The sequence below is a fragment of the Myotis yumanensis genome, unplaced genomic scaffold (genome assembly GCF_028538775.1).
Source record: "Myotis yumanensis isolate MYYU_CA2020_CCGP unplaced genomic scaffold, mMyoYum1.0.hap1 SCAF_7, whole genome shotgun sequence".
Taxonomy (NCBI): domain Eukaryota; kingdom Metazoa; phylum Chordata; class Mammalia; order Chiroptera; family Vespertilionidae; genus Myotis; species Myotis yumanensis.
The window spans coordinates 57,883,465-57,910,358 of NW_027223758.1; the positions used below are offsets into that span (position 1 = coordinate 57,883,465).

The 26,894-nt window shown below is 38.5% G+C and overlaps 1 protein-coding gene and 1 pseudogene across 3 annotated transcripts in view; both read right to left on the minus strand.

Annotated features, from left to right (window-relative positions):
- Positions 1–26,894, minus strand: part of LPIN2 (lipin 2) — a 101,614-nt gene that overhangs the window by 62,747 nt on the left and 11,973 nt on the right. Inside the window, exon 1 of one of the 3 annotated variants that reach the window (XM_070420563.1) lies at positions 17,815–18,024. The exons of the other annotated variants lie outside the window; for them this stretch is intronic. Within the exon in view, the coding sequence (XP_070276664.1) occupies positions 17,815–17,919 (105 nt within the window). The 5' untranslated portion in view covers positions 17,920–18,024. Of the gene's footprint in view, positions 1–17,814; positions 18,025–26,894 lie in introns of those variants that run through there. 3 annotated transcript variants of the gene reach the window in all.
- Positions 10,349–11,626, minus strand: LOC139014279 (protein C1orf43 homolog; annotated as a pseudogene).

The following is a 26,894-nucleotide window of genomic DNA, read 5'->3' on the forward strand; positions in this document are numbered from 1 at the left end:
TAGAAACCAGGAGGTCACGGTTCAATTTCCGGTCAGGGCATATGCCTGGGTTGTGGGCTCCAACCCCAGTAAGGTGTGTGCAGGAGGCAGCCAATCAATGATTCTCTCTCATCATTGATGTTTCCATTTCTCTCTCCCTCTCCCTTCCTCTCTAAAATCAATTAAAAATAAATAAGTAAAAAATAAAACACACTGCCCCAAACATCTGCTCAAAAACATGGCAGGTCTCTTTCTGCCCCAGAGTACAGGGTAGGGTGATCACTGGAACAGGGCTCTCCTTCATTTCTAGACCATTTAGTGCCCCATCTACAGAATCTGTGAACCAAAAACCAAACCAAAACTCCGACTGTGTAATTCCTTCAAGGCACACAACAGATAATTTATAATCTACTTATCAAAATGACCATTATACTGACCTGTGTCTGACAGGATTTTCATATAGTCAAACAAAGTTGAGCACCTGCCTCATGACAGGTACCACAGTAAGTCGTTACAATATAAAATACAGTTAAACCTCAGTTCTCGAATGAATCCCATCCCGAACAATTCGATTCTTGACCAAGTTGTTCACAGGAAAAATGTCTTGGTTATTGAACAAAACTTAGGTTCTAGATCTCACTACCCTTTGTCATGATGTATTGGCATGACAAAAAGTACCTCTCAGGCCACAAAAGAGAATGCCAGTCAGTTTTCCCCTAAACCTGGAGTTGTTAACCTTTCAGAAAATTGCACTGTGATTTTTTTTTTTTGGTGTTTTTTACTTTTGTTGCTGAAGAAATGGACAATCAAGAATACTACTGTTGCCGAACTGGTTTGGCTCAGTGGATAGAGCGTCGGCCTGCGGACTCAAGGGTCCCGGGTTCGATTCCGGTCAGGGGCATGTACCTTGGTTGCGGGCGCATCCCCACTGGGGGGTGTGCAGGAGGCAGCTGATTGATGTTTCTCTCTCATCGATGTTTCTAGCTCTCTATCCCTCTCCCTTCTTCTCTGTAAAAAATCAATAAAATATATTAAAAAAAAAAAAAAAAAAAGAATACTACTGTTGCCGAAACTAGTTTGGCTCAGTGGATAGAGCATCAGCCTGCGGACTGAGGGGTCCCAGGTTCGATTCCGGTCAGGGGCATGTACCTGGGTTGCGGGCACATCCCCAGTGGGGGATGTGCAGGAGGCAGCTGATCGATGTTTCTCTCTCATCGATGTTTCTAACTCTCTATCTCTCTCCCTTCTTCTCTGTGGAAAATCAATAAAATATATTTAAAAAAAAAAAGAATACTACTGTTGATAATGGTGTAAAAGAAACAATGATTACAAGCAATTGAAGAGGCAGAAAAATGGTTGTTGATTTGGATAAACGAAAAGCAGTTAGCTGTGACAGTATTTTGGAGGCAGTGATATGTGAAAAAGCGAAGATGCTGACTTCCTAAAAGACAACCCTGGAATGAGTGCTGAAAGTGACTCATTTAAGGCTAGTAGGAGGTGGTTTGATAAATTTAAGAAAAGAAGTGTTTGTTCATAGATTAAACAGTACATTAGATATGTACTATATATAAGAAAGGTTTAAACAGGGAAGCATTTGGGGTCTGGGACAAATAAGAATAAATTCTTTCTAATGAGAAAAAATGATCAGTTTTCGAACAAATCACTTTTTCAATAGCCTTCCGGAAATTAAGTTCGAGAACCGAGGATCCACTGTAAATAAAATCCTTCCATCCTTCTCTCAGAGGCCTCTGGGTCCAACAGAGAAAGAGACATACTGTCTTAATTTACATAATGCCTGTGGTAATGCTATTTTGGTGACTTAGGAAGACTAGAGAATGGAAGAAAAAAAGAACTTCATTGGAGAGTCAAGGAAGGCTTCAGGAAGCAGCAAATATTTGTTCTAGCAGTGTAAATGTGAGAAGTCTATTAGGCCAAGAAAAGGAAGTTTCAGTGGGCAGTCCCAGACAGAGAGAAAAACACATGATGAGTATGCTGAGTATGAGGCAAAGGTGAGAAGTTATGCAAGGTCTTGGACCTGTGCTTCAAGTGTATCTCATGGGCAATGGGCACCAGCAGTGGTTGTAGTCAGGGAAGTGACTCAATGACTTAGGAGTGGGGAGATGTGCTGGAGAAGAGGAGGCTAAAAGCAGAGTCCACTTCAGAAGCTACTACAACCAATCAAGCAAGAGATGGCACCACTGTAAAGGCAGAAGAGGTACAAAGGAGGCTGAGAATCAGTAAGACCTGATGACCAACCCAAGGCAGATGTTAATGGAAAGAAAGCAGTTGGTTAGAATCATGCCACAATTTCTAGACAGAGCTAGAAATACATATGGCACATAGTTGGAATTCAGTAAATATTGTTGAATGAATGAACAAACCAACTTAGATATGAAAATAAAAAGGGTAGAGTTGGTGGGAAACTTTCTATCAAGGTTGAACTTGAAAAATATTATTTATTCCATTGGTTCAAAATTGTATATACATGAAATCATCCTGGACAGTTTTTTAAATGCAATTTTCCTTGGATCTTTTTAAAAGTTTAATAACTTATAATGAAGATGAGCCAAGTTAGGAAAGCATAGCTCCATGTAAAAGCAAGAGACCCTCTGATAAAATTCCATGACTCTTCTTTAGTTCCAAAATCAATCTGTCACCCTAGCTGGTTTGGCTCGGTGGATAGAGTGTCGGCCTACGACTGAAGGGTCCTGTGTTTGGCCGGTCAAGGGCACATGCTCGGGTTACGGGCTCCATCCCCAGTGTGGGGTGTGCAGGAGGCAGTCGATCAATAATTCTCTCTCATCACTGAGATGTTTCTGTCTCTCTCTACCTCTCCCTTCCTCTCTGATGTCAATAAAAAATATTTTTAAAAAAATCAATCTGTCATAAAATAGACTACAAGGGGCGGGGTGGGGGGGGGCGGGGGGTATGAACCTTTGGATCTCTCAGCATATATCCCAGTCTCTAAGGCATATCTATTACCTGGACATGTGATCCAAACTTAACAGACCTTGAATTTTATATGTTTTACTGAACAAACAGCTGACCTGATCATTTTGTAAGATTAATTCTAGGACTGGCAGTGATTCCATCAAAAACTCATTTTAAAAAATTCTGGTCTGGGAAGATTGCTTTTCTAGGAGTTCCTTCCCTAATTACAACTCAGTACTATTCAACACCAACCTTTTGAATACAGAGGAAATTTTCTGACTCAATAATCTTGTTTTGGTATTTGAACAGCTATATGAAGCAATGGCTGGCTCAGAGCATATTATAAATAGGGCTCCCTGTATCGCAATGATTTCCTCTCTGAGATCCCCAAACACAGAAGTAAACCCCAGTAGCCATGTCTATAATATGGGGCTTGGGCCTTGGCATCAACTGGCTGATGGAGTGAGGAGACATCTGACCCAAACTGTACCAAATTGATACTCTTGAAGTGTGTATGGAGAGTCAACGTAATCAGAAACCGGCGAGGCTGAGCCACCTGAGCCATCCAGAAGGCTCACTAGCTCAAGACACCGAGATGCCAAGCAGCCCTAGTTCTTGCCCTCTTATCATCTCTCTGAATGATAAAGTCATAAGTTTGTTTGTTGGCTTGTTCAGAGTCCATTTCTGATGTCTGCCAACAAAGGACTTAAATACAAATATGCTGATACTGATTCTAACTTGAAGAACACCCTGGGAAAATTAGCAAGAAAATAACCCAAATGTAACCCAGTGAAAGCCTCCTTGTACTAACCTCAGGCTTTTGTTTTTTGTTGTTTAATAAGGTGACATGATTCTGTCAAGGCTAATAAGTTGATAAATTCAGATTTCAAGCCTGTCAAAATATACTTTAAGAAGTTTGGAAACACAGATTTCAGCTCACTGGGCTCACTTCTCTATGATTTCACCACACTCACTATCTACAAAGTAGACAATTATTTTTGACTGAGTAAAGTTCAAAAAAGGGAAGACACTATGCCATTATAGAAATACTAGAGGCCTGGTGCACGAAATTGTTTGGGGGGGGGGGGGGGTTGTCCCTCAGCCCAGCCTGCACCCTCTCGCAATCCGGAACCCCTCGGGGATGTCCGACTGCGGGTTTAGGCCCGATCCCGCAGGGCAGTCGGACATCCCTCTTGCAATCCAGGACCGCTGGCTCCTAACCGCTTGCTTGCCTGCCTGCCTGCCTGATTGCCCCTAACCACCTCTGCCTGCCTGCCTGCCTGATGCCCCTAACTTCTTGCCTGTCTGCCTAATCATCCCTAACTGCTCACCTGCCTGCCTGATCGCTCCTAACCACTCTGCCTGCCTGCCTGATCGCCCCTAACCACTTGCTTGCCTACCTCATTGCCCCTAAACACTCACCTGCCTGCCTGATCGCCCCTAACTGCTTGCATGCCTGCTGGATCGCCCCTAACAGCTCTCCTGCCTGCCTGATCACCCCTAACCGGCTCTGCCTCAGCAACCGCCACCATAGCTTCATCCAGAAGGTTGTTCAGCTGTCGGGTCTAATTAGCATATTATGCTTTTATTATTATAGATACATTCTTTACCAAGTGGTGGCCCCAAGTTTTATTCAACTATTTGTTTCAGCTTTTCAGCAGTACAACTAAGGAAAGATAATGTGTCAACACCTAATGCATCTTCAAACACCATCAATTCCCCACCCTCCACCCTAGTCACTGACTCAATAATTTTCAAAATCCAACACTAGTTTTCTTCTCAATCCATCAACTACTATTTATCTAATATTTTATATGAGGAGCAAGATGTTTTAGACTTCCTGGATGAAGAAATGGGAATAAATATAGTACTGGGTGTACCAGTTAATAATGCGGATTTTTTCCAATAGATGGAGTTAAACATATATTGATATATATGCAATTTGATATGTATGCTATTTTGTTGTATTGATAGCAAGCTTCAAAACTTCATATGTCAAATTTGCTGAAGGTGTTAACATATTTTTAGGTTTAAAAATGTCAAATTTCGTGTCAAAAAAAGATCATTTGTGGGAAGTTTTAATTCATTACTTTATTTTGAAGAAAAGTGCTGCTGAAAGTTATCGTATACTTCAGGAAGCTTATGGTGAACATGCTCCATCTCAAGATACTTGTGAACGCTGGTTTAAATGCTTTAAAAGTGATGATTTCTATGTGAAAGACAAAGAACGTCCAGGTCAACCAAAAAAATTTGAAGACCAACAATTACAAGCATTATTGAAGATGCGTGTCAAACTCAAAAACAACTTGCAGAAAGATTAAACATTGCTCAGCAAACAATTTCCGATCATTTACAAGCAATGGGAAAGATTTTAAAGGAAGGAAAATGGGTGCCACATCAACTGAACGAAAGACAAATGGAAAACGGAAAAGTCATCAGTAAAATGTTGCTTCAATTGCACGAAAGAAAGTCTTTTTTCATTGAATTGTGACTGGCAATGAAAAGTGGATTTATTTTGAGAATCCCAAATGCACAAAATCATGGGTTGATCCAGGTCAACCATCATCATCAACTGCAAGGCCAAATGGCTTTGGAAAGAAGACAATGCTCTGCATTTGGTGGGATCAGGAAGGTGTGGTGTATTATGAGCTTCTAAATCTAGGTGAAACTGTTAATACTGATCACTACCAACAACAAATAATCAATCTGAACCATGCCTTGATCGTAAAATGACCAGAATGGGCCAGAAGAAAGGGCAAAGTAATTTTGCTTTATGATAATGCACCATTACACACTTCAAAACCAGTTAAAGACGGGTTAAAAGATCTTGCCTGGTATTAACCCACCCACCGTATTCACCAGACCTTGCTCCTTCAGATTACTACTCGTTCCGATCGATGGCACATGCACTTTCTGAGCAGCACTTCAAAACATACAAAGAAGTGGAAAATTGGGTCTCTGAATGGCTTGCCTCAAAACAAGAAAAGTTCTATTGGGACGGTATCCACAAATTACCTGAAAGATGGGGAAAATGTGTAGCTAGCGATGGACATTACTTTGAATAAAGCACTTTCGATGTTTCTCTTGAAATTGTCGTGTTTTCTTTGATTACAAAATCCACCATTATTAACCAGTACACCTAGTATGTCCAAAGGAGATTGTGGACACACACACAGCATAATGGAAAAGATCAAAAAGAGATGGGAAAGCATGGGCTCAATGATGAGAAGAAAGCAGAGGGCAGTAGCAAAGTACTTGTGGCTGTGTGCACTGATGTATCCTGCCCTCTCCTTAACACATCATATAAGCACTCACCACACTGCAGTAATTTGTTTATCACACCTCCAAACTAACTTCTGATAAAAAAAAGAAGTGTTGTATGCTTCACCATTTCCCCAAAGCCTGCCTGGCACAATGACTAGCAATAGCAGGTTCTTAATGAGTATTTTTCAATCAATGAATGTATGAATTAACAAGTGGATGAATGCAAGATCTAGTGAACAAAATCAGCAAGAAGAGGGAGGAATATGTACAATGTTTTGGTATTGTAACCCGAATAAGAAATTCAATAGGTAAAGATATATCTGTATACACACACATACATACAGCACCACACATTTAAAAAATGCCAAGAACTGCCCTGACTAGTTTGTTCAGTGGATAGAGCGTCGGCCTGCGGACTGAAGGGTCCCGGGTTCGATTCCGGTAAAGGGCATGTACCTTGGTTGTGGGCACATCCCCAGTAGGGGGTGTGCAGGAGGCAGCAGATAGATGTTTCTCTCTCATTGATGTTTCTAACTCTCTATCACTCTCCCTTCCTCTCTGTAAAAAAATCAATAAAATATATATTTTTTAAAATGCCAAGAACAGTGGAGGACAACCCAATGTTCCAAAAGCAAAACTCAGATATTCAGAAACCAATGCTTTTCCTCCAGATACTGGTGAAAACCTCAGAGAAAAAACTTGCATAAATCTAGTCTATGTGAGTATCAATTATAATGACACCCACCTTAAATGAGTAAATCTAAAAATATCCCTGTGAGAACAAATGACATCCGTGCAGACTTCTCTGAAGAACATTGAGCAGCCAGTCTCACAGAGACTTGTGGCGGAAGAGAGACTAGACTGTTGGTCTGTCAGGGGAAGTGGGTGTGGGGAAGTCAGCTGAGGTACCGGCAAGGCTAAATGGACAATGGTTATACCATGACCAAGATTATTACAGAAAACAGAGAGTGAAAGAAAACAAACTTACAGTTACCACTTCCGACTAGTCAATCTACTTACATGAAAATGCCCAACATCACAATTCTATAGAGCACAACCTTCAAGGTAATGGCAGATAGCAATAGTTTCATTTTCCTAATGCTCAGCAAGTACCAGAATATTCATTTTCTTCAGCAACAGAAAAGGAAAAAAGAAAAGTTCAATTTTACACATATCTTTAGATTTCAATACACAATAAATTGTTTGTTCCTTGAATAAATCCTAAAGTAGAAAGCAGCACACTAGGGGCCCCAACTACTTTCCTCAACTCCCATGTGTTCCTGTGTCCAAATTTGTTTTGAACTATCACAGCTCTACAAAATTTAATGGTTCTCATTCCTTCATTTCTCTTCACTGCTTCTCCATTATTACAAATTGCAGAATAATGCACTGTAATGAAGCTTTCTGATATCTTTTCCTATCATGACTACAATATCCCCAGTTCTAATCTACTTGTACATGAGGTGACAGATCATAAATGTTACAGGGAACATTTAACCTGACTGGAGACTGGAAAGAAATACAGAAGTAAAATTAAAACGCAATTAACTGCCTAGCTGGGTTTGCTCAGTGGTAAGAGCACCAGCCCTCGGACTGAAGTGTCAGTCTCAGGTTTGATTCCTGTCAAGAGCAGATACCTTGGTTGCAGGCCCTGATCTGGGCACATAGGGGAGAAAACCAATAGATGTGTCTCACATTGATGTTTCTCTGTCTGTCCCCCTCTCTTCCACTCTCTCTAAAAATCAATGGGAAAAAATATCCTTGGGTGAGGATTAACAAAAAACTTGCAAATAATCATGAAAGATATTAAGTAATTACTTAGCCAACTTTGTGTGATGGTTATACCTATCAGCACATAAAACTTCTAGCTGAAAGTTCATGCCAACTCCATGAAATGCAATAAGATTTCAAATAACTTATGCCTGTGTCCTGAGCTATTCAAAACAGACTTTTTAAAAAAATTAAGGTGCACTTTACATAGAGTAAAATTGACCCATAAAGATACAGAACTAGATCACCACTCCAAAACACCCCTAATGTCCCTCTGTGGCCAGTATTTCTCCCCCATCCCCTGCCAACTACCAATCTGTTTCCTGTCCCTTAGTCTTGCTTTCTCTAGAATGTTATATAAGTAGAAACATACAGTATGTAGCTTCCTGAATATGGCTTCTTCCACTTAGCTTAATTAATACATTTGAGATTAATCAATATTGTTATAGCACTCTGTGAGACTTGCAACAAGGGGGGCCATAGGAGAGTCAACCTTGATCCTGTCTCCAGGAACCCATGTTCTATCCCAGTGATGGCGAACCTATGACACGCGTGTCAGAGGTGACACGTGAACTCATTTTTTTGGTTGATTTTTCTTTGTTAAATGGCATTTGAATATATAAAATAAATATCAAAAATATAAGTCTTTGTTTTACTATGGTTGCAAATACCAAAAAATTTCTATATGTGACACGGCACCAGAGTTAAGTTAGGGTTTTTCAAAATGCTGACACGCCAAGCTCAAAAGGTTCGCCATCACTGTTCTAGCATCTTTCTATCTAAATAAAACTTGCTTTTGCTCTAAAAAAAAAATCAGTATTATTGCAAGTATCAATAGTTTGTTTCTTGGTGTTAAGTAGTAGACCATTGTACGGATGTACCAAAGTCTGTTTATCCATCTGCCAACTGAAAGGTAGCTGGGTTGTTTATAGTATGGGGCAATTACAAATAAAGCTACTAAAAACATTTGTGTACAGGCTTTTGTGTGAATAAAATTTCATTTCACTTTGTTAAATACTTAGGAGTGGAATTGCTTAGAAGTATTTTTGCAAGATTGATTTTGCAGCTATTGTTCTTAAGCTATCTTTAGTGCACTAGGAGTCTGCTATTAAAATAAATCCCTCCTTAAATTATTTTATAAAGTGGTGATAATTTAACTGTTTCATAATTTTGAATTTTCATATATGGGAGTTACATTCACTTACACAGGTCAAAATTCAAACTTTTTTATTGTTTCATTGTTCATTTTATCCTATATAATAAAAGGGTAATATGCAAATTGACTCTAAGGTGGAACGACCAGTTGCTATGACACGCACTGACCACCAGGGGGCAGACACTCAACTCAGGAGATGCCCCCTGGTGGTCACTACGCTTCCACAGGGGGAGCGCCGCTCAGCCAGAAGCCAGCCAGCTCATGGCTGACCAGCGTAGTGGCAGTGCTAAGGATGTCTGACCAACAGCTTAGGCCCGCTCTGAGCAGGCCTAAGCCATTGGTCGAACATCCCCCGAGGGCTCCCAGGCAGCTCTGCAGCAGCGCTAATGATGCCAGGCCTAAGCCGTTGGTTGGACATTCCCTGAGGGCTCCCAGAGGGATGTCTGACTGCCAGTGTAGGCCCAATTCCCCAGGGAACGGGCCTAAGCTGGCAGGTGGACATCCCCCGAGGGGTCCCAGACTGCGAGAGGGCACAGGCCAGGTTGAGGAGACCTCCCCCACCTCCCGCCAAGTGCATGAATTTTCATGCACAGGGCCTCTAGTTAATTTATAAAGTCAGACCAGTGCATTGGTCTGACCATTCTTTCCCTGTTACCCCAACTCTCTTACCCTTGGGATTATAGTCTGGAAAAGGGCAGATGAACTATGATCAAAACCAAGTGAGGACTTTTAAGGAAGTTCTGACAGAAACATTAAGAAAAACATCTTAATTCAACTCCAGAAAAAAAGTGCTACCAAGGGAAAATAAAGTCTTAACTGATGTTTTGAAAACTGGCCATAAGAAAGGTTTGGAGAATGATTCTCTAGGCATGAGCTCTGGACACAACTGGGAGCTTCAGCTAATCCAGTGTAGGCCTGCTGGTCCAGGTGGTCTGAGGGGCACCTGGCAAACACAATGCAGTCTCTCTGGCTCCATCAACAGCAAGTCCTTTAGCGCCATTACAGAGTACTCTCTAGTGCAGTGATGGCAAACCTATGACACGCGTGTCAGACGTGACACGCAAACTCATTTTTTTGGTTGATTTTTCTTTGTTAAATGGCATTTAAATATATAAAATACATATCAAAAATATAAATCTTTGTTCTACTATGGTTGCAAATATCAAAAAATTTCTATATGTGACACGGCACCAGAGTTAAGTTAGGGTTTTTCAAAATGCTGACATGCCGAGCTCAAAAGGTTCGCCATCACTTCTCTAGTGTGTTATAGTTGTCCTTACAGCTCTTCAATTCAAGGAAGTGCTTGGCACGTTTACTCTTCTGGTTGGAGGGGAGGTATGTCACCTGGATGACTGTTGGGGAAACTTTAGAAGACTGGGTTAGGTCTTTGGCTGCTGACTGATGTCGCTGGGAGCTCCCACTTCATGCTTTGACCACTGTGGCCAGCACACTCAGGGCCTCCTGAAAGCGCAGGTCCTGATAGTGCATACTCTCTCTGGCCAAAGACCCTAGTCCCATACGGGGCTGTCTCATAGCCATCCAGCAGGGTATCAATGAGGGCCTTGTGCACACCCTTGAAAGGAGCACTAGCGCTTCGAAGATCTAGCAGATAGGAGTGAAAATTCTGCCCATTAAGAAATGAGGATGCCGGACCTTCAGCATGAAATGGGATTTCAGAGGCACGGATGGCATCTAGAGCTTTCATCCTGTATAATTAGTTGTAGCTACTACGATGCTGTAAAAAAGAAGGAACTCGTACCATTTGCAACAGCATGGATGATCCTGGAGAGCATTATGCTAAGCGAAATAAGCCAGTCAGAGAAAGATAAATATCACATGATCTCACTCATTTGTGGAATATAATGAACAACATAAACTGATGAACAAAAATAGAGCCAAAGGAAAAAAAATATTTTAGAATAGAATTCTGTTATTTGCAGATTTTTAATACTTCCTATGACTTTTGTGATATCATACTATGTTGGTACAGTTTTGGTAATATTGCTATACTTAAAATCCTTTTTTTTTGAAATATTAATGTTTATTGCATGTAATATTATATTTAAGATAGTTTTTCTTGAATAATTGGTATTGCATGTAACATTATATTAAAAATCGTTTTTCTTGAGATATTAATGTTTATTACATGTAACATTATTATATTTAAGATGGTTTTTCTTAAAATATTAATGTTTACTGCATGTAAAATAAATAGTTGTAGCAATTCTGATTTCCCTGGGTGTCCAGCTGTAGCAGTCTACAAGGAGCTGAGTGGTTCATACTTGATATCCTGAATCCTGGATAGTTGAATATCAATCTCCTCTTTTAAGTCCAGGCTCCAGTAGGCCATCACCAGCACGACATTCACCCCAACAGCCAGTTACTGCCTGACGCCATGGCCTCCCCACCCCACTCCGAACTGCTCTGGTTTACCCCACTGCCCTGCCTCGCCAGCCCAGGCTCCTCCAAGGCAAAGGCGCCTGGGTTCTCTGAAGCCGCCCGGCCAGAAAACATCAAAAATTCAAACTCTTCATTTACTCACACCCTAATATTTTAAACTATGCATATCCTTGATAAATAATATATAATCTAAACTATAATTGGATGTTTTACTCAGTATTCCACCTCGTGTTAGCCATGGGGAAGTGATGAGGGAAAAGGGGAAAAGGGCAGTAACATTTATCCCTTCCAAATGCCATTTTACATACCTCATCTCATTTAATCCTCATTAGATAAGACATATGTTATATGCATTGTACAAGCAAGAAAATGGGTTCAGAGCAGATAGTTATACAGCGACAGGCACAGACAAAAGCTCACGTATGTCTCATATACCCAGGATCTTCTTACTGAATCTTGGGATCACAAGTTCCTAAAAACATTAATGCTAAGTTGATGTAGTTTTCAGGGCTACATGTAAGTAGGAATTTCATAAGTGCATTTAGAGAGCAATAATTGATGATTCTTCTACATGCTATCATACATGAAAATGTTAAGCTTTTTATTATGAGTAACTTTAAAGATATGATTACATTATAGTCATAAATGTTTTAAGGAACATGTTCTCATTCTAAGTTTTCTAGGATTATAGAATTGTGTGGGTAACCTATTTTGATGGTGGTCATTGATAATCATAGCAACTCTAAAATAAAACAGGAAACCTGATTGTTTGCCTCAATTTCACATATGAAAGGCACATAATCTTAACAGGTTTCCATGGAAACCATACATAGTATTTTCAGTGATGACTATGACTTTAGTCTAGACACTGGTAGAATATAATTTTCTTTGAAACATTCTGACTTTATTTGATGTTCTTTCTACATACTCACTGACCTAGAAGTCAGGAATTGACATCATGACTCTTTTACAGTTGAAATTATAGCAGTGAGAATGGGAACAAATGAACACAGTCCTGTAGTTTGGAGGTCTAGGGAAAGACATGTTAAGCTTCACTCATCTTTCTCTTATCCCCCTAAAAGAATGTCAGTTAGTATCACAGATGAATTAAGTTGTACCAACTGTGTTAATTCCCTGGGTTGAAAGTCCTTCAACCTGCATCATATTACCTAGTTAAGTGCAGGTAGGAACAAGCCAGATGAATTACCTCAGTAGGATTTGATGGTCACTGCACTTTAACTTAGCAGGTGCTAACTTAACAAGCACCTGTAGGCCTTAAGTTCACCACCTAAGCAACCTCAACAACCCAAGACTGAAGGAGTCTGATAAACAAAGTACCTGCTTTAAAAAGAAAGTTACATTTTAGGAAAAGAATACAGACTGCCTTATCAAAAACATAATTCAAGGATTAAAATAAATTTGGTTTTAGTGAAATTCTGTGACTTTTGTCATTTGTTTGAGTGGGCTGTGTGCATATTATTACACGGGGGGGGGGGGGTTCAAAAGTAGGTTAACAGTTATTTATATGAAAAATTATATATATATGTGTGTGTGCATACATATATATGTGTGTGTGTGTGTATATATATATATAAAAACAGAGAAATATGCTAATTAACCTGGACGCCATTAAGGGTCGACCAGACAGGAGGAGGTTTCGAGCGCAGTGGGCGGGGAGCATGCCTGCGCTGGGGGAGGGACTGATCAGCTGCCGTGGCTGCTTCAAGGGCCGGAGAGGGAGTGGGCCGCAAGATTCTGGGCTCCTAGTACAATTAATAACTATCACTACAGTACTAAACTGTGTTTCATGTGCTCAAAACTGTAAACCTACTTTTGACCCACCTGTACATATGGTTTCTCTGTGCACTCAAATCACTAAACATTCCCTCAAGTTTTCAATGTCTCTTCACAAATTTTTGTAAGAATGCTGGCCACAAAACTGGACCAGTTTCTATCCCACTACAAGAAACAGGATATTTTTTCCTAGAAGGCTGAGTTCAGGGTGGGGAACCTTTTTTCTGCCAAGGGCCATTTGAATATTTATATCATTTGTGGGCCATACAAAATTACCAACTTAAAAATTATGTTGCTATGAAAAAAGCTCCTAGATTATTGAATTTCAAGTCCTGCCTGTGGTTGCCTTGGCAGGGCCCTCACCAAACGTTCCCAACCTCTGCCTTCCAATCAGTGGAATTCTCTTAAAAAAAAAAGAAAAGAAAAGAAAAGAAATAATTATTTTCTCTACTTTCAATTAGATAAATAATGTATAATACATGCAAAAATTATCTACTCTAGGATTGGTGTCTATAATTTTTTCTTCAGTAGAACTAGGTTGTCTTGAATATTTAATACCTAAGGTATGATTATAAAACAAACAGATAAAACTTAAGTGTTTTCCAGGAGAGGTAATATTTTCATATAGATCTTTTCAAATAGCTATGTCCAATTCCTCTAGACTAGACCTACACTTGACGTTTTAAAATGCCTAAAGACAGTGATGGGATTATGACTTTTATTTTCTATGCACAAAACTGACTGACCAGCATCTGGATTACATCTATATACTGGGCTTTTCCTAATCAACTGAGTGAAATAGCTGAACTATCTCAGAGTATATAATTAGGACCAAGTATGCGGGCAAACTAAAAGAGCTAGTATTTACATAAGCATCTGCTGGATATCTGTCCAGATGTTATTCACAAAATTAAAGTAGCAAACAATTCAGACATTTTAGTAAATGCAAACAAAAAAGTTTGTGTGCATCTAGCAGACTCAGTGTGGCAAATAAATGTTTACTGAATGAAGATAATTTTGGTTTCTTTAAATTGTTTAGTCATGCATTCTACAATATTGTGGAGCAGTTGTATATACATGTGTTTTCATTGTAAGCTAGCTCCAAGTCTTTCTTTCTGAAAGCAGATAAGGGCATAAATATAAAAATGCATAATAATTTTGAAACAACCTAGAGACAGAATTCTCGCCAAGCCTCTAAGTTACTCTTCCCCAAATACCTGAGCTCATCTGTGGCATCAGGATTAAATGAGGCAACAATTTGTGAAAACAGAAAGATTCTAACAGAATTTACTCCCTCAAGGTGCCTAACTAGTAACATCACCACATTTCTGTGAGGAAATAAAATTCTATGCCACTAAATATTTAATCAGGTTTGTGAACATTTCCATGCTGGATTGAAGGAAAGTTTGGTTTTGGACCCATTCACCTAGGATTTCTGGCAGCAGGGAGTAATGACAAATGTGCTGGGGCAGGGGGGTGGGGTGGGGGGGGGCCACAGGGACATCTTCTCCACCCCACCCCCACCCTTACTGAGGGTTTCCTAACTTTCAATATAAAGCGCACTGTCCCACTCTAGCTGATTTGACTCAGTGAATAGAGTGTCGGCCTGCGGACTGAATGGTCCCAGGTTCACTTCTGGGTTGCGGGCTCGATCCCCAGTAGGGGGCGTGCAGCCAATCAATGATTCTCTTTCATCATTGATGTTTCTATCTTTCTCTCCCTCTCCCTTCCTCGCTGAAATCAATAAAAATATATTTTAAAAAAAAAAATAAAGCGCACTGCCCCAAGCCACACACTCTACCTATAGGGTACCTCGCTATCTTCTACCACTGTTTATGTTGCTAAATCTTGCAGTAAATAATATAAAAATATTAAATTCTCTATGAAAAAAGTGAGCTTCTAGGACTCAATCACACAAGTGCCTAGGTCTTTGATAAAGAGAGCAGAGGGACAAGGGTGGAGAAGCACTGCCTCCTCAGTGCTTCCTGGAGTCCACTGTAGCTGGTGAAAATAAGAAGATCCAAGCAAGGTCAAGTCTCACTTCGGCGTCATTAGAGGGGCTCTCATATCTAACAAGAATGGCCAGATGCTCCCTAGAGCAGGGGTCCTCAAACTACGGCCCGCGGGCCACATGCAAATACAAATATTGTATTTGTTCCCGTTTTGTTTTTTTACTTCAAAATAAAATATGTGCAGTGTGCATAGGAATTTGTTCATAGTTTTCTTTAAAACTATAGTCCAGCCCTCCAACGGTCTGAGGGACAGTGAACTGGCCCCCTGTTTAAAAAGTTTGAGGACCCCTGCCCTAGAGTCTCTTCCAGCTCTAAACCACAGAAAGACTCAATTCTAGAAGCATTTCTTAGGATTACAAGTTTGGCTGAGAATTCCGGTAGTACATTCTGCCCTAATTTTAAAAAAGGCAATCAAGGTAATTTAAAATAAGTGGGGTTAAGGCCAGCAAATTATTTTGAAACTTCAAGATATTTGAATATAAAACTATTTTTGCCTTTTCCTTACCAAATAAAGAAATTTATCTTCACTTGTTTAGAAATTATTATGGAAACATGATTTTTAAAAAATTCCCAATTTCTAATGAAGCACAGAAAGTTTTTTGTGTGTTTTTTAAGTTACTAGATATACATTTATATTCCAAACACATACAATCACCTTCTTTAAGATGAAGACTTTCACCCTCCAATGGGAGGTGTTTGCAGACAACATATGACCAGCAGGGAGCATCCAGGTCACTGAGGGCCTGGACCCTGAAAACCAGGATTCGCCCTCTCCCCCTTGCCACACACCCACACCCACGCCTATATATGCACACCCAGGTTATAAAGTCTAGCTCTTATGCAATCAGTATAAGCTTATTAAGCATATATCAAATCCAGTATTGAACACTAGCCATTCAGAAAATCCAAGTTTCTCTTGGGGCAGGGAGGTAACCCACAGAATCAATGTTCTAACATTATGATAAAAGGGAGCTAATAATAAAATGCAACCTAACCAAATACCCCCTCCCTCCCTCCCCGCCCCAAACACACACACACACCTTTAGAAAGCAGGAAACATAAGAACTTCTTCCTATGATGGGTGGTTTGGGTTAGTGCTACTCACCAAATGAATTTTTAAAATACTTCTTATCAGCTGGGTTCACTGGTTTCCTTTCTGAGCTTTACAACAAAAGTGCATGAATCTACATATACTATATACCAGGCGTCCTCAAACTGCGGCCCACGGGCCACATGCGGCCCGCTGAAAACATTTATCCTGCCCGATGGGTGTTTTTGCCGCCGCTACCTGTCCTGCTTAGCAGCTGACTCGTCCCGGGCCCGGGGCCCACAGTGCGCATGTGTGGAATGTCTGAGGGACAATGAACTGGCCCCCTGTTTAAAAAGTTTGAGGACCTCTGCTATATACTATTAAAATGGAAATTTCAAAAGTAAATTGCCTCTCAGTAGCACTTGGCTTCCATTCATACTCAAATGATGCCCATATTCAAATAATGTCCAGTTCTATCAATTCCTGAGAACCCTGAAAAAGTACTTTTACCAACAGATCCTAAAGCAAAAACACACAAGATATGATAAAGTTTTTAAAAGGTGATATAATTTTTAAAACTAAAATCAACCTAATTATGAGCCACAGACTTTAGAAACTAATTTGTCCTGTTTATTTTATACCTATCTTCATAAAAACATTTTTTAGTTTTCTAAAAAATACCTTTACCTCATTGCATTTACTTCAGATTATTTTTAAAGGAAAAGGTTCCATAAATAGAGTTAAATAATATTACCCTTAATTCTCCTGATTTTGTTTTCTTAATGCAGACTTTTGGAACTTAACACTAAGTTTATGTGACTTGGTTTATATTTTGTAAGAGAAAACTCAAGATAAAAAAATCTCAGACATCCAAATAAAAAATACATATATAAAACATCCTAATAAAATATTTTTTTAAAAATTTAGACAATATGCATTTCCCCCTCTATTTCATGCTTACAAAATCTTTTTGTTTGCAATAACAGAAGAAAAAAGACTGCAATCACACTTCTCTATCATATATCAGAATAAAATGCCAGTTTCACAATATTGGCTTAGTTTTCAAAACTTTTGGCTAAAACAATAAAAACTGTAAGAACTTTAAATATTTTTTTTATTCCTCAACTACTGCACTTAGATGCAAAGAGAATGTGAAACCAGATACATTTAGTTTAAAACCAGTGGGGTTTTTTTTAATTTTCAGTTTAAATCATCAACTTCATTTTTTTTCTAGGCACAAAGTTATTAACTAATAAATGGAAAAAGGTAGAAAAATGGTGTAGTGTGAATGAGGGAGAACAGGTAGGCAAAGATTTCTGTTAAACCTATCATTTAAAAATTAATAAAATCCCTTATGACACTACATTTTCCAAAAAAAAGGCATTAGCCATTTTTTTGATGTGTGTTCTCCCCTCTTCTTGTAGTATTATCCAGACTGAGCAAGCAAAGTGACCAGGATATAGGTGGATGTAACTCACCAGGATACCAGCTGGGGCCTTTCCATAGTAAACATCTTCAGTTTTACTTAATGAATCTTCATGAACCTTCTCCTCATCTTCACTATCATCTTCTAAGTAAAACATCTTAAAATTGAACTAGCTTATCAAGCATGTCTTTTTTCAAAGATGAAGGCACAATTCTAAATTATCAAAACGGAAAGCTGCTCGGCTGACAAACTGTTTGCAGACACAGTAATATGGTTAAAACTGAAAGGAAATGGTTCTTTAAAAAAAAAGCAATACATACACGACTTTACCAATAAGATTTGCTCAAAACGACTCAACCCCTTCTCTCTGAAGGAGATAAGAAAGGGCATGGAACAGGCTGTGCCATGTGTTTACACTGATAGGTACCAAGTCCTACCCAATCACATGACGGTCACTGCAGCTTCCATCACACAGGACAGGGATTGAGTTAATGATTCTCTAAATCAATCACATCCTTGTTTTTAGAAATAAAAACAACTATAATATGGAGAAGTACGCTTATATAAAGTAATCATGGAAGGGAAAATCATTTATGTATATTTGTAAGTATCAACGAGCTTCCCAAAGACAGCTGGGTTATATATGCTTTATTGAACTCAATTACCCAAAATTTTTTACTTTGTCATACTGGCATGACCCAACATATTTTCACAATTTTGGAAGAGAAATAGCCTGCTCAGGACTGTAAATAATGAACAAATAATAAAGTGTTAACATATTAAGTATATTAATATTATTGTTATATTATTACATAATTATATAATAATGAACCATTTATTTAACTTAAAGAGTATGACAATGCAACATTGTAAAATTCAAACATTCTTGGAATTTCTAGCTCTCAGTAAGTCAACATAGGAGCTTCAAGTGAATTGTTTAAACAAACCTAAAATACAGATGGACAAAATGTATTAATTTTTAAATTAAAATATACTATTTTTATTCATCAGTATCTAGGATTGTTCTGTTCATTACAAATAGCCACTAGCCATATGTGGTTATATTTGCAATGCGGCTAGTACCAATTAAGAGTGCTATCAGTATAAAATACAGACTTAGAATAAAAACAGAACGTGAAATAATCTCATTACTTTTTACATACTATATAGGTTTCATGTTAAAATGATAACATTTTGGATATATTGAGTTAAATAAGATATATTCTTAAAGTTAATTTTACCTGCTTTTTTCTTTTTACTTTTTAACATTACTAGAAAATTTAAAATTACATATGTGGCTCCCATAACATTCCATTGGACAATACTACTTCAGAACTCTAAGACAATCTTGAGAGCAAGGGAGGTAAAAAAGGATATTCAGCCAAAATTCTACTAATGAATAACTAAAGATGACAGAATTTTCTTCATTCCATAAAAGTATTTTGCTATAATTCATCAACAATATACTAGTTGGTCCTCTAACTTTTAATGATGTTCATATTGTTAAAACTTTATTTCTACCTTTAAACATTACAAAAAGATAAAATTTCCAAATAGTTGACAAAATAAACAGGGGCTGATAATGTTTACTGCAGCAATATATCACTAATATACACATAATAAAAATGTTAAATGGCAGAATTAAAAAATTTCACCAAAATCAGAAATGGGAAAAGTTTCCTTACGTTCAATTTATTACACTGCTTGCTGCCCAGCCTACCAAATATTAATTTGAGCCTAGAGTACATGAAGTGCGCACAGGCACTGGCAATCTAATTCAATACGCATCATGTACACAAATTCTTCCTTTCACGAAAAGTGATTTTTTGGAAAGTCTAAATATTATGCATTGTATAAAAACCCAAACCTCTTCCTCCATGTAGTTCTGCAGTTCCGAATCCCTGACACCAGAGAGTAGTAAGAAAAAAGTGATACTGGGGTGCTGCCAGTGGGAAAAAAATGGAAGGAGAAATAAGAGGTGGGAGACAAAGGAGATTAAGGAGAAACTATATAAGAAGGTGATGAAGTGGGGTGGGGAGGGAAGAAAAATCAGAAGAAATAAAACTTGGAAGAGATGAGAAAACATATAGGGGGAAAATTTAACTAGGAGGGTAGATGGGAGGATGAAGACACAGGGAAAGAGAAAAAAATGGAGAAAAACCTCATCCATTTTATTTTATATTTAATTTTAATTTAATTATTTTTATTATTTTATTTTATTATGAATTTGAGAGAAGAGGGAGAGGTAAATAGAGAAACATTAATCGACTGCCTCCTGTACATGACCTCTCTTGGTACTTGGCAGGGCACTCAATCAACTGACCCACACTGGCCAGGGCAAAACTTCATCCATTTTAAATGTGAAGAAATTGAGGCCCAGAACGGGGTCAGGCAATTAGCCCCAGCTCATCCACTTAGTTGACACTAGGTTTCTGGTTCAGCACCTTTTTTCCCACAATGCCAGGTTAAGACAAGAGAAAGTGCTAGCAGGAAAGGGGATACAGATTGGCAGGAAAGAGGAAGAAAGGCCTAACAAGAGAGGTGAGATCCAGGAGGGCAGAGATTGGAGGGTATGACCTCTGTTCTGGCAAGCTTTGCCTCAAATGCATTTTACATGACAAGCAGGCCCAAAGCCAGTCACTTCAGTTTCCTGCTAGTATTGAAATTATTTCAGTGTTTGGATTGATGACTCGCAGAATGTCCTGACTGCAAGGGAGCATGCAACATGGAGCAACAGATGGTGAGATCATCTTCCAACATCTGTTTAATCAAGAGGCACACACCTCCAGCTTCCTCTCCTATGGTGACCTTGGATCATGTAACCCCCAAGCTGGTACCCAATATTTTGGTTACAGCCTGTCACTTGAGTGGTGGCTTTGCAGACTTGGTAAGTAAGAGTTAAAAATCAAACCAATAATTCTTTTTTTTTTTTTTTTTTTTTTTTTTTATTTTTTTTTTTTTATTTATTTTTTTTTTTATTTTCCTCTTAAAGTATTACAAAGGGTATTACATAAGTATCCTTTCCCCCTCCCCCCCGCCCTTGACAAACCACTACGCTCCCTTACCCCCCAGTGTCTTATGTCCATTAGTTATGCTTATATGCATGCATACAAGTCCTTCGGTTGATCTCTTACTCCCCTCCCTCCTGCCCCCCAACTCTCTCTGGCCTTCCCACTGCAGTTTGACAATCAGTTTGAGGCAGCTCTGCCTCTGTATCTATTATTGTTCAAAAGTTTGTAATGGTCTTTATTATCCATGAATGAGTGAGATCATGTGGTATTTTTCCTTCATTGACTGGCTTGTTTCACTTAGCATAATGCTCTCCAGTTCCATCCATGATGTTGCAAATCAAACCAATAATTCTTTATCACACATGTGACTTTTCAAAGAAAAATGCTACTGTATATTGTCAAACTTTTTCTCTATAGGCTCAGATAAGAATAATGGTTAAATTTTTTAAAAAATTACTTTTTACTTTTGCATAGTATCTTCATTATCTTTTTTTTTAAGGTGTGTAGAAGTTGGAATACTTTTTTCCCAAGACTTAAATCTTTCCGAAGTTTATCTCAGAGAAACAAAACTAAACTGCTAGTCAAGAGAGTTGGAATCTTGTTTAGATTTCACAACTGATAGTAACATTAGAATATATACTTTGTGTGTGTTTTTCTACTACTAATCCCATTAGTAAATGAGAGTAGGTTTAAGAAGATTTAAGAATTTATTTAAAACTTCTTAACTTGAAATTTGCTTATTTTGAAGTTGGGCTACACTGGTTCAATAGAAATATCATTATGCCACAAATCACATTCTGATTTTAACACAAAACATAAAAATAAGATACTCCCCCCCAGTGGTCATACAATGGAGTAACAATATATTTCTACTGAATTACCAATAAAGAGGTGAGAAAACTAAAGTTTTTAGTAAAAAAATTATGCCCGGCTTCAGTGGCTCAGCTGTTGAGCATTGACTTATGAACCTGATCACGGTTCGATTCCCAGTCGGGCACATGCCCATGTTGCAGCCTCGATTTCCAGTAGGGGGCGTGTGCAGGAGGCAGCCAATCTATGATTTTCATTATTGATGTTTCTATCTCTCTCTCCCTCTCTCTTTTCCTCTCTGAAATCAATAAAAATATATATTTTAAAAATTATGATGAAAATAGCCTCAGTTACAAAGAATTCATAATCTCCACCATAATTATTCTATAGTGAAGGAATTAACTCAAATGCCTTTCTGCATTTTCAAGACCACTCATGTATGACAGATACTCACACAAAAGGACCAAAACCCCCTGAAACAGAGTTCCTTGAGGCAGATGGCTCTTATCATCTACACTAATGCATATCAAGTTTTTCTTTCCCTATCAGGAACTACTTATAATTCACTGTCTACCTATTAAAACAACCCAAAATTTACTGATATGCTTCCTTCAAAACCAAGAGAAAATTCCTCTTGATGCCACTCTGAGGTTTCTCAAACATTTGCAGTTTAACTGTTTATTAGAAAATGGCTATCTAGTTTACTCAAGTCCCAGTGTTTCATTATATCCTCACTTTATCAAAACTTTAAAAAGGGTAGCTAGCGCCCTAACCGGTTCGGCTCAGTGGAGAGAGCGTCGGCCTGCGGACTAAAGGGTCCCAGGTTCGATTCCGGCCAAGGGCATGTACCTTGGTTGCGGGCACATCCCCAGTAGGGGGTGTGCAGGAGGCAGCTGAATCGATGTTTCTCTCTCATCGATGTTTCTAACTCTCTATCCCTCTCCCTTCCTCTCTGTAAAAAAATCAATAAAATATATTTTAAAAAAATAATAAAAAGGGTAGCTAGTGACTATTTTGAGTTGTGAATGAATGAATAATCAAATGCAAACAGGTCTTTCTAGGAACAAAGGAGGGGAAAAAGATTCTCCTGAGTCAGAAGGCCCAGCTTAAAGTGACACTCCCAAAGATAATCTTGAAGACTTAGATTTTAGCTTTAAAATTCAACATATTTTACATTCTGCTCTAGTGCATCCATTTCTTTATATATTTAAAAAACAAAACAAAAAAACCAAAAGACTAACTGGCCAAAGTTCAAGGGTTAATGTATAATATACATACTACATGACCTAGAATATCCTCAGTGTACATATTACAATCTAAGAAGTTCGTGACTAAACATCCTCTGAGATCTAAACCTTCTGACACTAATGTTCTAAGGTCAAACTTTCACCAAATATTTTGAAACCAGAGAGAAAAATACTGAGAGTTGTCCAGCTGTAGCAGTTAAGCCAATCTGTTTGATCATTAAGAGAGTGAAGCTAAGCAGCCCAATCAAGGATCAGAAGAATCATGGCTTGACTGTCACAAATTCTGGACATTTCCAATAAATAAAGCCAAAACAAGTGGGAAACCCTCTGCACTAATCAGAACTCCCATGACGGCTGCTTCACTGGATGTGTGTGTGTGTGAATGACCCTGTCTTAATGAAATCTGTTTCTTTGACACTCAGGGGTGACATCCTACAATATAAGCAATTTTATGTACTAGGGCTTTGTCGCTCCATTTTGTTCACACTCCAGAAATCCTGTTGCCTGGCCAGTGTTGCTCAGTGGTTGAGTGTCGACCTCTGGTCAGGGCACATGCATGGGTTGCGGGTTCGATCTCTAGTAGGGGGCATGCAGGAAGCAGCTGATCAATGATTTTCTCTAATCACAGATGTTTCTATCTCTCTCTCCCACTCCCTTCCTCTCTGAATAAAAAATATATATAAAAGAAATTCTGTTAAAATGCAAGTCATATTATTATAAAATTTGAAAATAGTAAATAGAAACAAATATTTTGCTATAAACTCACAACTGACAGGAATGAACGAGTGTATTACAACACTGAGTAAGTAAAGGTACTTTAGGAAGCACAGTGTTAGGTTTCTCTACTCCAGGTCAGAAGTGAATACAAAAGGATATACACTGGGTGGGGCAAAAGTAGGTTTACAGTTGCTCCTTTGGAAAATAATACAATAATTATAAATAACACGAGAATAAACTCTGTTTCATGCATTCACAACTGTAAACATGTTTTTGCCCCACCCTGTATTTCAAGACTCTGAAAGCAATTTTAAAAGAATGCTTCTGAGAATGACTGCATCATTGAAATGCACATATTGTCACTAACCTGGGCAATGTACACTTGATTGGATAAGTTCTTGTCATATTCCTTTACAGTTACATTTTTTTATGACTAAGGACTAGAAAGTTCAAAATTTTTAAGTTTCAGGGCTAGTTAGAACAAAAATAAAGTCTTTCCTCATACCTCAACCTTCATAATGTTAATTTTAGCAGCTTGATTAAAGTGACTCCATTTTATATATTTTCTGCCTTCACTTTTTCCTCGATATCATGGCTATAGCACCTGACACCATTGGCCCTGTAGTGTTCTCTTTAACACAACGTATAAATCTTGTAATAAAAAAATACTACAACTGAAGTGAAAAGGAAATAATCAAATTTCTGTCACTCTTATGTCTTTTACCTCTCTTTTTCCTTACAATCTTTCCTCCTGAAAATTACTTTGGTGGAATGTAGTTTTATGGATGAACTGTTCAGCAAAATAGTTTTAAACTGAACTTACTGAGGTAACATTGGTTAATAACATAATTTTCAGGTGTACAAGATTACAATTCAACATCTGTGTTCCTACCATTATCATATATTTGAACCCCTTTAGATTTATTAACATATTGTACTTGTTATTTAAATAGTAATATTTTTCATCATGAATACTATCCATCAATTATCATCCATCACCCCATCTCAATTAGCACTGTGAGGCTGCAGGAAAGAACTGACTATTTGTTCACATCCCATGATAGTATGTATGTATGTATGTGTCTATGTACCGATCAAATAATATATCTCAGAACAACAGAGCCACATGCCATTCCCCTCTCCTCACCAACACACAGAAAGAATCATTTGGTTTTACAGAGACCTTGCCACAGACACCAAGTTCTCTAAATCTGCTAGGAACTCCAAAGCTAATTGTAAACTTTTTGCATAAGAGGTGCCAGATTCAACACTTCATGAATATGTACACTTATTTTTGGAAGCTTGTATTTTTCTAAATCTAACTGAAATTCAAAGAAACACTAATGAAATTAAAGCTACAGCAATCACCTTTGGGACATCATCAGAATATCAAGCCATTGTGCCTGTAGCCCTTTGGTGTGTCAGGAAGAAATCAAAACAGTGCCATGATTTTACATAAAAAATTTGACCAACCAACATACTACATCAATCATCTTATAATGTTTCCTATAGGTGCAGAAGAGGATCTTCCCTGATTACTAATTTTTTAAAAAAGAAAAGAAACAAGTAAAAAACAAGTACCAATCCACCAGCTTACTGAGCTGATGTCATAAAAGTGACCAGGATAATTCCTCATTTCCCATTACACTCAGTTTTTTCAAACACCTCCAATGTATCTTGCATTTAACTCTTGGGAATGCAGCCCCCTAGTTTCCCAGAGGGAAGTCTTTGACTAGAAGATCAGGAAGCACAAATTCACCACTTCTCTACTGCTCTTTGGAACTGCCTTAGCCCATCTGTCTCAGTTAAATAGAACATGACGACCATGAGGCCAAGAAACAGGGATGTCAATGCCTATATACTAGTACCTATGCAGAGATACTGCTCACAAATATAGGCATCCTGTGCAGGTGTCTTTTGAGGGTCCTAGGGAAATGGAGATGTGTAAAAATCTTCCACCAATGCCAATTAAAATACAGCTCAAATTGCATGCCCTGCTTTATTTTGTACAGTGCCTACTGGGACCCCAGTTGAACTTTTCAGAAATATTAGAATAGGGAGCTCCCTTTCCTGGCTCTGGGAGAACATGTGGGAGGATGAAGGGAGAGGCTGTGGAAATGGAGGCCAACTGCACCACTGCTATCAGCATCACCCATCATTCTAGTTTGAGCTGTGTCCTTGTTGGATGTAGCTATGCAAAACAAATGCCAGGAAAGGCTGTGCTGAATTACTTCAACTAGAGAGGACTTCCAAGAACAATTACAGGTCAGTGAAACAACATTTGGAATACCGGAAAAGAAAGCTTGTTTCACTCATTGATCTGTTTAAAAGCAGAGTCCACTTTGATGTGCCAGGCACTATTCTATTCTAAACTGGGATCAAGCATTGAACTTGCCTGATGAGTTACCTGCTCTCATAGCACTTAGATTCTAACAGAGAGAGAAAACAAATGAAAAATAAAATTCTAGACTGGGATAACTATTATGAAGGAAATTAAAGAGTAATGCTCTCAGAAAGTAAGGAAGGTTAAGAGGCTATTCTAGGTAAAGGGCTTAGGAAGCCAAAAACAAGAAAATGTATGACAGAATTTTAAAAAACCAACAAACTCCAGGAAGGCTCACATCTGAAAAAGAAATAGGGTATAAGTAACATGGGAGATAGAATATCAGAACCTGGAAGATCATGTTCACACATACTTAAGATTTACTTTCGCCCTAGCCGGCTTGGCTCAGTGGATAGAGCATCAGCCTGCGGACTGAAGGGTCCCGGGTTCGATTCCGGCCAAGGGCACATGCCTGGGTTGCGGGCTCAATCCCCAGTGGGGGTGTGCAGGAGGCAGCCGATCAATGATTCTCTCTCATCATTGATGTTTTTATCTCTCTCTCCTTTTCCCTTCCTCTCTGAAACCAATAAAAAAGAAATAAAAAAAAAAAAAGATTTACTTTCACACAAGACACTGCTGCTATTTTTTCCTTAGTTGTTTTTACAACCTTCAAATTACTTCAGAAACAAAGCAAGAGTAGAAAATGAGATGACTCCGATACTAAGTTAAACATTCGGGAAATGAGTGGAAATTTTACAGTAACACAAAAATCTGAACAAAAATCTCCAGCTGTAATCTAAAAAGTACTTCCGAGAGCGGTTTCTGATCTTCAGTGAAGATAGATGTGACTAAACCATCTTTGAAAATACTGCTATAACTAGACCTTCTGTTAAACACAGATGTCACACACTTTTCTTGAAATTCACTGTTATGAACTGAACTGTCCCCAAAAGTGATAAGTTGAAGTTTAACCCTCAATACCTCAAAACACGACCTTATTTAGAAATAGGATCTTTAGAGGTAA